General features: G+C 43.5%; 1 protein-coding gene across 1 annotated transcript; it reads right to left on the bottom strand.

The window, feature by feature from the left end:
• Positions 1-245: 245 nt before the first annotated feature.
• EIF2B1 (eukaryotic translation initiation factor 2B subunit alpha) lies at positions 246-12,573 on the bottom strand. The gene is made up of 9 exons (XM_081893479.1): positions 12,429-12,573; positions 11,473-11,574; positions 10,436-10,572; positions 9,039-9,155; positions 8,191-8,307; positions 4,703-4,767; positions 3,534-3,609; positions 2,291-2,416; positions 246-410 (listed from the first exon to the last, which is right to left on the bottom strand). The coding sequence occupies exons 1-9, from the start codon at positions 12,439-12,441 to the stop codon at positions 255-257; spliced, it is 909 nt and encodes a 302-aa protein (XP_081749605.1). The 5' UTR covers positions 12,442-12,573; the 3' UTR covers positions 246-254.
• Between the last annotated feature and the right edge of the window lie 2 nt (positions 12,574-12,575).

The following is a 12,575-nucleotide window of genomic DNA, read 5'->3' as shown; positions in this document are numbered from 1 at the left end:
ATGGAGTTTTTGTTTTTCTTATTAAAACCTTGTTTAAGTTATTTTTGAGTCCCTTTTTAATGCATGGTCTCCCCAGCAAGCTCTCTGCAGCGCTTCTAAACTGCAAATAGCCAACAACCCATTTAAGAGTCTTGGTTCTTCAAATTGAGCCATCCAATGATTCATCACCAGCAATCTTCTTGCTTACAGGGTTTGCCTTTTTAACAGGCTGGTAGAGAAACAATCACCTTTAGGCACGCCAGATATGGATAATTTTACAAGTAGAGTTTAATCAGTTCATCGCTAACAGCAGAGGGTGTCAGGACCCCAAGGTCTGTAAAGAGCAGAGTGATCAAAGATGGGGAGGTATAATCGATCCAGGGATGCTCCTCTGTAAGTGCCTTACGCTGATTCAGCGTGTCCGCTTTGTACTGGGGAAGAAATAAGAAAAAGTGGTGAGTTTTCTGTGAAAGGACACTTTTTTCATCTAAGTTTGGCAGCATGACTTAGAACACAGGATCACAGAGCTGAGAGGCACCTAAAGGTAATCTGGTCTAATCACCTGCCCATTCAGAAAAGTTGGCTACTACATCGTCCCTAATAGGCAGGCACCCAGCGCCTGCTTTAAAAGCTGTAATGAACAAGAGTGCCGCACCTTGCAGGGAAGGGAGGCAGCTTGGGGGCAGAGCGTTGGCTTCGCGTGCAGAAGGTCCCAGGTTCATTTCCTGGCTGAGAGTGTTGCCTGCCTGCAATGCTGGATCACAGTTTTGCAGACAATACTAAGACAGAAGGATTAGTATTTGATTTGATTCCCACCCCCTCTTTTTCCTTTTTCCTTTCTCCTCCTGTGATGAGGCTGCATTTTAATATTTTAATGTTTCAATATTTTAATGTTGTATTAATATTGTTTTTAAGTTGTATTCATTCAACTTGTTTTTATTATTTCTTGTTAGTCACTCTGAGCCCGGCCTTGGCTGGGGAGGGCGGGGTATAAATAAACATTAATAATAATAATAATGTTTATTAATTAATAATAATAATAATAATAATAATAATAATAATAATAATAATAGACTGATTCAGACTGAGGCAGCCTGTTCCACTGTCTAACAGAGTGGTCCATCAAGAAGGTCCTCCTGACATTTTGCTTAAATCCTTTTCCTTGCCATTTGAGCCCGTTGGTTTGGGTCCTGTTACATGTGTATTCTGTACATGTGTAACATTCAACACACATATGCCCAGGCTGCATAGTCTGAACGCAGGCTGACGATGGGATGCTACCTTACACCAAGTCAGACCCATCTAGCTCACTGCTGTCGACACCACAAGTGGAAGAGGATGAAGCAGCCCTTCCCCTGCGCTTGGATCCAGCTCTGTCCCTTGCTGAATTGCGACCTGAGGAACTGGGTAACTAAGATCTAATGCCTGAGCTTGATTTCCTTCTGCTTCCCACAAACCCTTTTCCTTTTATGTCATTCTTTTAGATTGTAAGCATGAGGGCAGGGACTGTCTTACTGGTAAGCATTTGTAGGCTACTCTGGGAGCCTATTTTGGCTGAAGAATGTGGGGGAAAGTGCTTGAAATAAATAGCTGAAAGAACTCTCCTCAGCTTGAGCTACAGTATGGGTTTTAATAAAAGGTGGGGTTTTGCTCAGTTGACAACTTATATATTGCCCTTTCCACAAGTTACAGGGCAGTTTACAACAAAGCAAACAGATAAAGAGATATAAAACAGATAAATCTATTAGAAACATGTACCACCATTCACTGAATTAAAATTATTAACTGGCCGAAATCAGTGGCTCCTCAAAAAAACTGCCAAAAATAGGCAAGTCTTGCACAGCTTCACCCAATTCAGATGCCAGGGCGAGACAAGAACTGGGTGTCACCCACCCACCATTTATTTCTCCATTGAATGCACATCCTGCCCTTCCTCCTGAATTAATCCAGGGTGGCACACCCACCCACAATTCAAAAACAAAGCAGCTAAAATTAGAAAACTATTACAATTAAAAACATCGAAAAGCAGTGACCATTAAAAACAACACTTCATCTGACACTACAGGGTTGCCAGGAACAGGATTCTTCAGTCCCTAAATGCCTGAGTAAACATTAATGTTTCCAAATTCATTCTGGAAGTTGATAATGAAGGCGACAAATGCACCTCAGTGCCCCAAATCCCTGGGTGGCTGCCCCTTATACTGGTTTACTTCCAAGATGGGACATTAAATTCCTCAGAGGTTTCCACCCCATTGCAGGCTACAGAGTTTTGAATGCAGATAACCAGGAAGCAAAGTTAGTTTCGCTTTACCTTAAATTTATCTGGGACATCCTGTTGGTTCAGAGGGAAGAGTCTCACAAACTTGAAGCTCTCTGCCACCACGTAGAAGGGCTTGTTCTGAGCTTTGGCGCACACAGCCATTTGATTTGTGCCAATCTGAAAAGGCCATGGGGGGGGGGGGGAGAGAGAAATGTTCTTAGGTTATGATGAGGAACCAAACAGCCCTTGCTTTATGATACAAAATAAACCCCAAGGGTAAGATTCTGTCAAAGCCGAGCACAGTGAAGTCTTGTTGGAGAGAAGTCTTGTTGGAGAGATTTACAGTGCAGTCCTATATACATGTCTACTCAGAAGAAAACCCCAATGAGTTTAATCAGGTTCCCACGTAACTAAGCTACAATTTCATACCTACTAAGCTACTGTGAAATAAAGGGATTTCCTCCTAAGTTGACATGCCTAGGTTTGCGCTATATAAAGTACATGTTTCCCTCTCTCACTGAAAATCAGTGGAACTTCAAAGCGCTTAACTGTATCCTGTATTATACCTGCAAGAAAAATAACCAACTCCCTTGATTCAGGTCTCAAAACCTGTGAGAAAAAGGGTATGTTCACATATAAGCAAGCCTTATGCTATGCATGTATGATAGGATTCCACAGAAGCCAGAACATTCGTATGTACATGGGTGTGTGGGTCCACATTCTAGCTTTCTATTCTATTTTACTTTAAAAAACTATTTTCTGGCCCTTATGGTTGTAAAGAACGCAGTTTCCACTCAGAAGGAACATACATGGTTTCTGCTCAGATGACAGAGGAGCAGCTAAACAAGTTTTCCACTGGTCAACACTTCTGCTCTATGTAGTTTTATGTCACTCCCCTTGACTAGCAAAATTAGAATATATTATGTACAATTATGCCCCATATAAGTAAATAGGCAATGCTGCTTATTTATTTTGAACAATATATACAGGCTGCAGAATTCTAACTTTTATTTGGGACAGTTGGGAAGAGAGAGAGGGGATGGAATCACTGACTAGGATTTTTAAAGTCTTTTTTTCGTGTGTGTTGGAGGGAAAAAACTAGGGAACAACAAACACTTTCTTCTGCTGTTCCCGAGTTTCTTCCTTAAATAATCTGGCTAACCAATGGAAGAAAGCAGGACGTTGGAGAAGACAGGACTTTTGTTCAGATCTAGCAGGACAGCTCTGGAAAAACAACTATCTCCCAAACTGTGTTTAGGGAGCCACGAAAAACCTGGGCAGACGCGCACTTTACCTTGTTAATAATTCCTCCATTTTCTACCACTCCTTCAGCGCCAACTATCACCAGGTCCACTTTCTCCATGATGTAGCTGTTCAGAAGGAATAAAAACAACTCAATTCCTGTCCCATCCAAGGAGTTATTTGGGGTGGGGCCATTGTGATGCACAGAGCCACTCCTGTTACGCTTTCAGCTATACATTACGGGGTCCTCACTGCGAGATCACATTCACCCGGTGCTATACCAGCTGCACTGGCTCCCGATGGAGTACAGGGTCAGGTTTAAGGTGCTGGTTTTAACCTTTAAAGCCCTATACAGCCTAGGACCCTCGTACCTACGGGACCGCCTCTCCTGGTATGTCCCACGGAGGAACTTACGATCTTCAAACAAAAACATCTTGGAGGTCCCAGGCCACAGAGAGGTTAGGCTGGCCTCAACTAGAGCCAGGGCTTTTTCGGCTGTGGCTCCAATCTGGTGGAACGCTCTTGTCACAAGAGACTAGGCCCCTGTGGGACTTGACATCTTTCCGCAGGGCCTGCAAGACAGAGATGTTCCACCAGGCCTTTGGCCAGGGCACAGTCTGACCCCCTCCTTTGGCAATCTTCGCAAAGCTCTGGCCCAGTGGCTGCCATTAGTTTGATTTGAGTTAATTTTATAATGAATGATTTTGGTATGTTGTACTATTTTATTGTTGTTAGCTGCCCTGAGCCCGGTTTCGGCTGGGGAGGGCGGGATATAAATAAAATTTATTATTATTATTATTATTACCCTCCCCTTGCCAATTGTTTTACACTTGGGAGAGAAACACAAGACTAGTCGTGAAACAGCCAAAGAGAAAGGAGGGGGACACAGGAACACAGGAAGCTGCCATATACCGAGTCCCATCAGTGGTCCATCTAGCACAGTACTGTCTACACAGACTGGCAGCAGCTCTCCAGGGTTTCAAGCAGGGCTCTCTCCAACCCCCACCTGGAATCTCTGGGGACTGAACCTTGGACCTTCTGCACCCAAGGCAAACGCTCTCGTACTGCGCTACAGCTAACAACCTTGGCTTACTAGTGCAAGAACCAGCCCTTTAAACACCAGGATGAAGCAGGTTCTCTTCCTCTGCAGCCCTCACAGCAGGTCACTATGTCCAACTGCCCTTCAAAAGCCCAGCTGCAGCACCAGCCACACAGACTTACCCAACGGCAGCATCCAGGATGATGGTCACAGGAATGCCAAGTTGACTGAGTGCCTTTGCCATCTTCTGCCTGTGTAATTGTTCATAGGTTTTTAAAATTAATAGTTTTTTGTTCAAAACTGTGTTCTAAAAATTAACAGAATATATATATATATATATATATATATGCAGGTTTTGGTGTCCTCGGGTGTCTTCCCGTGTAAAAGTTGGGGTGTCTATGCGACGTTTCGACGAGGTCTCACTCGTCATCTTCAGGCTGGTGCTTTCGGCTTCTTGTTACTGGAACAGAGCAGGATCTCAGTGTTTTAGTTCCTATAAATACTGTTGAGGGGGTGTGGTGTATAGCCTCCAATGTTCTGGGCAGAGAGGAAGTTCCCAGGCTAGTGTGCCTTTTCTTCTTTTGTTCCTTAATTACTTGAGGGATATCTTGAGTGATATCCTGAGTACCACTTAGGTGGGTCATTAGGTGTGGATTAGTTGCTAAAGTCTTTGTGTCTTGACCTCTTGAACTTTGTGAAGAGTTTTTCTGAGAAGATGGCTGTACTGCACTTAGTTGTGCTCTGGCTTGGCTTCGTGTATAGGGGCGAGCTGTGGTTTTGTGGCCTGTGTCAGCCAGATCTGTGTAGGGATTGCAGGGGGGTGCAGCATCCGGAGGTGCCACCATGGTTTGGCTACTGGATGGTGTCTGTAATTTATCTGTGGAGAGGGTCTGGGTTTGGGTCTGGTGTGGTTGATTGGTGATGGCGTTCTGTGTGCCTCTGGATCTGGTGTCAGTTTTTGTGGGGAGGGCTAATTTCCAGATGTCTGGCAAGCGGGATGTGTCGTCACGCTTGTTCATGTTGTGAGGGTGTTTCTCTATCTCGATGGCTTCCATGATTATTCTCTTGTGGTGATGTTCCATGTTAAAGAGCAATTTGGAATCTGCAAAATTAATTTCGTGTCCTGTTTCTTTCATGTGTTGGAAAAGAGAGGAAGTTTTTTCTTCTTTTTTGACGGCATTCTTGTGTTCTGCGATACGTGCATTTATTCGTCTGTTTGTTTGTCCAATGTACGTGGCTGGGCAGACTTTGCAGGGTATTTCATAGACCCCTTGGTTTTCCAACTGGATTTTATCCTTGGGGTTTCTGAGGATATTGGCTATTTTTTGGTTGGTGCAAAAGGCTGTTTTGATATTGTGTTTATGGAGGATTTTGCTAATTTTATCTGTAGTGCCCTTGATATAAGGAAAGTCTGCCCAGCCACGTACATTGGACAAACAAACAGACGAATAAATGCACGTATCGCAGAACACAAGAATGCCGTCAAAAAAGAAGAAAAAACTTCCTCTCTTTTCCAACACATGAAAGAAACAGGACACGAAATTAATTTTGCAGATTCCAAATTGCTCTTTAACATGGAACATCACCACAAGAGAATAATCATGGAAGCCATCGAGATAGAGAAACACCCTCACAACATGAACAAGCGTGACGACACATCCCGCTTGCCAGACATCTGGAAATTAGCCCTCCCCACAAAAACTGACACCAGATCCAGAGGCACACAGAACGCCATCACCAATCAACCACACCAGACCCAAACCCAGACCCTCTCCACAGATAAATTACAGACACCATCCAGTAGCCAAACCATGGTGGCACCTCCGGATGCTGCACCCCCCTGCAATCCCTACACAGATCTGGCTGACACAGGCCACAAAACCACAGCTCGCCCCTATACACGAAGCCAAGCCAGAGCACAACTAAGTGCAGTACAGCCATCTTCTCAGAAAAACTCTTCACAAAGTTCAAGAGGTCAAGACACAAAGACTTTAGCAACTAATCCACACCTAATGACCCACCTAAGTGGTACTCAGGATATCACTCAAGAAATCACTCAAGATATCCCTCAAGTAATTAAGGAACAAAAGAAGAAAAGGCACACTAGCCTGGGAACTTCCTCTCTGCCCAGAACATTGGAGGCTATACACCACACCCCCTCAACAGTATTTATAGGAACTAAAACACTGAGATCCTGCTCTGTTCCAGTAACAAGAAGCCGAAAGCACCAGCCTGAAGATGACGAGTGAGACCTCGTCGAAACGTCGCATAGACACCCCAACTTTTACACGGGAAGACACCCGAGGACACCAAAACCTGCATTCCTGTACCCGTGAAAATCTACGAAAGCATATATATATATATATATATATATATATATATATATATATATATATATAATTAGCTCCTGGTATAGAATTGTTTTTTCTTCTCATCATCAGCAACTCCTACCCCTCCTTTTGCACTGAGGATGTTGTTTCAAGAAATCAGGTCTAAACAAATTTAACAGAGAGCAGGTCCCAATGAGCTCTGAGGGATTTATAGTGGTACCTTGGGTTAAGTACTTAATTCGTTCCAGAGGTCCATACTTAACCTGAAACTGTTCTTAACCTGAAGCACCACTTTAGCTAATGGGGCCTCCTGCTGCCACTGCACCGCCAGAGCACAATTTCGGTTCTCATCCTGAAGCAAAGTTCTTAACCTGAAGCACTTTTTCTGGGTTAGTGGAGTCTGTAACCTGAAGCGTATGTAACCCGAGGTACCACTGTATTTCTAAGTGACATGCTTCACATTGTGCCACTGGAGATTAAGAAAACTATGGAGCTCCACAAATTGATTCCCCTGGTCACCAATGGTGACATCTCCTTCCACAAGTCTTTTGAGATTTGCAGAGAAACCTTTCCACAAAGTGAAACAGACTCCTCCCTCAAGCCCTCTAGCTGTTTTGCCACTAGTTCTTCCCTTCACTGTAGCCCGGCATGAAGCAAGGTTGCTCTTCTCCACACACTCCTCTGGTTCATGCAGAACACTAAGGGGAAGAGAGGCAGAGCTGTGTAGTGGTTAGAGCAGGCTTTCCCAAGGTGGTTCTCCTAGATGTTGTAGGACTCCAACTTCCATCAGCCTCCAATTGCTAGGAATGATCAGAGTTTAGTCCAACACCTGGAGGGCACCACGTTGGGGAAGACTACGGTAGAGTGTTGGACTGTAATCACAGAGGCCCGGGTTCAAATCTCCACTCACCATGTGGCTCACTGTGAGGTCTTTGACCCAATCACCATCTCTCAGCCTACCTTACCTCACATGGTGGCTGTGGGCAGAAAATTCTGGGGAGTGGAGGAAATAAAACCTTGTATACTATTCTGATTTCCTGGGAGGAAAGAGGAATTTAAAACATGGGACATGTGGCAAAAGCCCAACCTAAAAAAAGTGGGCAAATCCATTCACCAAAACCTATTGGTTCTTGGGCTGCTCTTAAATCAAAGTGATTTACCAGCTGCTGAATTTGCAGACTGATCTGCTGCGTGCTACTTCCAAGTTCAGTGTGCAGAAGACTGCCCCCTAAATTCGCAGGGGGGTAAACCTTTCCAGATAAAGACAGACAGCAAATGGCTTCCTCTGTTTGCACAGAGCCTCGTGCCCCTAACATAAAGAAAAGAGAAGTCCCATCTACTTGCCCTGCTTGATCAGGCTGCGATTCAGTGATGTAGACACTGAAACGTTTCTTTGCTTCCACAGCGGCTTCTAACACTCGCAGGACCACTTTGGAGTAAGCGTGAGTTAAGATTCTCTGCGGAGGCAAGGCACAGGATTCTTCAGTTCATTGCGTGCCACGGAAATCCACTCGAGATTCTGTCCAGGCTATATTAACACCCATGAGGTTGGAAGGGATCCAAGGGTCATCTAGTCCAACCCTCTGAAACGTAGGAATCTCAACTAAAGCATCCAGGACAGACGGCCATCAGCCATGGATGCAAAACTTGGGAATGGGCTCTGTGACAAAACAGCTTATGCTAGGGGAGTAGATCCTCTTCTGGCCATGGGGCCCTGGCAAATGCCCAGCCCCTGGCGCCAACCCTGTGAATAGCCACTGTCACAGAATCATATTATCGAAGAGTTGGAAGGGACCCCAAAGAACATCTAGTCCAACCCCCTGCAATGCAGGAACTTTCTGACATTAAGAGCTGTTTGACGGTGGAACAGACAACCTCAGGAGGTGGTGGACTCTCTCCTTCGTTGGAGGTTTTAAAGCAGAGGCTGGATGGTTAGTTAGTCTGGCTAGTTATATAGCAAAGGTGTAATCCTGCATTGTGGATGCTTCTCCCTGAGTGGGAGGCAGGGCTGGAGGACCTCCAAGGTCTTTTCCATTCTATGATTCCATGCCTGGCTTAGCTCAGAGATTCATAGGATACAATGTTTTCTGCCCAGCATCAGTTTCTGCACACACATGGAGCATCTGTGGGATACGCACAAGACATTTCGCTCTATTTCTTTGCCCTAATATGACCCAAGCTCACTTACCCCACCATCTTTGACAAAAGTGTGGCAAAGTTCGGCAATTTTGCTCCTTGAATTAGAGGTTCGAGCGAGGAAAAGCTTCCCTCGCTGAATCATGATATCTTTGCATTTGGAATAGTCCTGGGAAAAGCAGCACAAGAAACAGAATTAGAGTATCTTCTAGTCATAGTCCAGTGAAGTCCTTTGATTAATTTTTGAGAGATACATAACAGTAAAAAATAATCCATATCAGCACTTTACTGTTATATGCATGATAGCACAACAATATAGTTTCTTATTCTGTATAATTTCAAAGTAAAATGTTTTACATGTCTAGATACGCATTACGTAATTTGTACTGTTTCTATAGTTATATCAGTTGGAAAAAGAAAGAAAAAATAACTAGTGAAATAAACTAGAGTATGCCCTGCGTATCATGCTTAGCACAACTTTGTTTACAAACAACTGCTTGGTAGCCACAGGTGGTAAGGAATTGCATGCATGCAAGATACTGAGCCAGCTAGCAGAAGAAGGAAGGAGCCCATCATCCCTCTACAACCAGCACAGAAATTTATTATTAACTTGATTTGTTTATTCTCCTCCCGTCAGCTCTCTGCTGTTTTTTTGTTTGGTGCAGGCTAGTAACTTCTATAGGCTTATTTACAAGACTGGCTTAGCTTTTTTAAAAAAATAAAATAAAAGAGAGACAGAAAAAGTGCTAAAGACATCCTCTGAGTCTTCTGAGGTGCACAGAGTGATATACAAACTTTGCAAATGCTACAGAGTCCTCTTTCACTGTTACCAGCACATGATTTGTTCCAGTGCTGGTCCCTGATATTTAAAACTGGTTCCAGATTATAGTAAGGCAGTAACTATGTATTTATTTAATTTCTATACTGCCTTTCATCCAAGGATCACAGGGCAGTCTACAATGTAAAAATGTAAAAAAAACAATGTAATAATGTAAAAAAATATATATGTAAAAATATGTAACACAGGAACAAACAAAAACAATACCTGCCACAGTTTAAAAGGCCAAACATTGCTCAATTAGCCAAAAGTCTGGGAAAGAGGAAAGTTTTCACCTGGCTCCTAAAGATATGTAACCAAGGTGCCAAGCGAGCCTCTCTAGGGAGTGCATTCCACAAATGTGGAGTCACCGCAGAAAAGGCCTGTTCTTGTGTTGCTGCCCTCTGGACCTCTCGTGAAGGTGGCACAGAAATAAGGGCCTCAAATGATGATTGCAGGGTCTGGGTCAGTTCATACGGGGGAGGCAGTTCCTGAGAACGCAAGGTAAACGTGTTTCATTGCAGCTCTTGTGGTCCTGCTCTGTATTGCCTTCCTCTAAAAACCAGCAACGGTGTAAAGAAGACTACTACCAAACACTTGCCACCCTTTATGAAAATCTAAGTGAAACTTACTGGATTCTCCAAAGACGTGAGGCTGATGAATCTTAAGAAGAGCTCTCCCCCAGAAGAGACAGCAACTGAAGAGTCAACACCAGAGAGAATTTCTATTGCATGTTTGAGGTTTGCTCTCAACCCTTGAATTGTCTCACCTTGACAGAAAGAGGGAGAGAGTAAGCTACTAAAGGCCCAATGACAGCATTGTCCAGGGGTGCTCAGACTTACAGCTTACAGGATCTATTTATTTATTAAGTTTATATCCTGCCCTTCCTCCCAGGGCAGCAAATAACAAGTGATAAAGAATGAAAGACATATTCAAAGCATATTAAAAACAATTCCAATACAGATGCACATTGGGACAAGAACTACATTTAAAAAGCTTGTTGAAAGAGGATGTCTTCAGTAGGTACTGAACAGAGACAGCACCTATCTAATATCTTATATCAAATATCCTTTATTAGGCATAGCAAACCACACTTTATCAAACAGACACTGTATACAAATTGTGCAAAATATGAGTTCAGCATAATAAGGTTTGTCCCAGTCAGATCTTTAATTCCAGAAGAAATCAATTTGCATAAATAATACAGCACAACACTACCACATCACCGATCAATTAAGAACCACTAAATCTCTTTATAATGGCCCAGTCTTTCTACATGGACAGCACTCAAAAATTCAGCCACTATTAGAGTAATTTGATTATACCTGTCCAAAAGCAGGTCACCTGTCTAATATTCAAGGGAGGGAATTTCAAAGGGAAGGGACCACAATACTAAAATACCTGATTCCTACATTGTGCAGAACAAGCCTTCTGATGAGATGGCGTCTGCAAGAGTCTCTCACCAGCAGAACACAATGGCTGACTGGGTATATAAGGGGTATTCAGGTATCCTGGTCGCAAGCTGTATTAAGGCTTTATACACCAAAACCAGCACCTTGAACTCAGCAAGAAGGCAGCAGGTTTTACTATAAATCAAAAGTTCCCGGAAAACCAGGTGCAAACTGGTAGCTCCACAGCTCAGCCCACCCAATCCGATTGCCTTACGTGCCTTTGTCCCTCTTCAAGAACTCCAACAAGACATTGATGGCTGCCACAGCAGAGGCAACATCTGGCTCCTGTGTAATCTTGGTTTTAAAAGCTTCAACCAGCTCTGAAAAGAAGATATGAGGCAGGATAGAAAAAGGGGAGAGTCACTGAGGTTCTGATTTCACACTTCACAAACTAGCTGTGCTTTCAGTTATTACAAATTCATTGCAATGGTAGTTTAAATTGTTGTCTTTGGAATCTCCACAGTCACAGTTGCTGTTTTTAAGAGATCCAATAACTATGATAATCAACACAACATTTTACAAGAAGGTAAAATGCAGCAGAGCCCCTGAATCTTATGAAAAAGGTTCCAGATTCAATCCTCAGAATCTCCAGTCAAAAGGATCAGAGAGCAAGACCAGCATGCTGATCTGGTTTAAAAGACAGTATGGGGCTTCCTTCGGGCTTGATCCGGAAGCTGCATTTAGTGCAGAATCATAACATTTATGAGGTGGGAGCCTTGTGACACCATAGAGGTTAACACACTTATTATGGCTTTTGCGAACTCTTGTGGTCTATATACTCTTCAACAGATGCTGTCCCGAGATGCAGGTGTGTGTTTGTGGAACTGATAAAAGCGGAGTCAGAAGGAAAAGAAATGCATAAAAGCACGAACAAGGTAATTACAGTACCAACAGTGGCCAGTCTCACGCGCGGCTGTTGTTGCTAACACCAACATGGGTTTATATCTGACAGTAAACCATTTAATATTATTCTGTTTCCATCTAACACACACACATATAAAATACAAATTTATTTGGCCACTGATGGAAATCTCCTCATTTTGTTGCTGTTTTGATGACAGAGTTGGGGACATACTCTAGAAAACCGAAACAACAACGATAACAATAATAATATTAATATTATTATTAATAATAATAATTTGCCAGCCGCAGCGCGCAACACTCACTGCCTTACCTGCTTCGTTCATGGTAGGAGAAAATGTCACCCAAGCCTTCCCAGCCTCTCTCCCGATCCACGCTGCCCCTTGGGCGGAACCTTCGGCGCCGCGCCGCTTGGCCTCGCCGGAAACCTTTCCATGCTGCAGTTACTTCCGGGGAAGCG

Source organism: Podarcis melisellensis (assembly GCF_964234715.1).
Source record: "Podarcis melisellensis genome assembly, chromosome: 16".
NCBI lineage: Eukaryota > Metazoa > Chordata > Lepidosauria > Squamata > Lacertidae > Podarcis > Podarcis melisellensis.
The sequence above is the reverse complement of the archived record's forward strand: the minus strand, read 5'-3'. Positions and strand labels throughout refer to the sequence as shown.

Bases quoted from the DNA above. Each gene is read 5' to 3' on its own strand.
- EIF2B1 (XM_081893479.1), bottom strand. The intron at 8,308-9,038 runs GTAAGTGAGCTT...TTGCCTCCGCAG, and splicing joins CTTTTGTCAAAGATGGTGGG to AGAATCTTAACTCACGCTTA. The intron at 4,768-8,190 runs GTAGATGGGACT...TTACACAGGCAG, and splicing joins AGCCTGATCAAGCAGGGCAA to AAGATGGCAAAGGCACTCAG.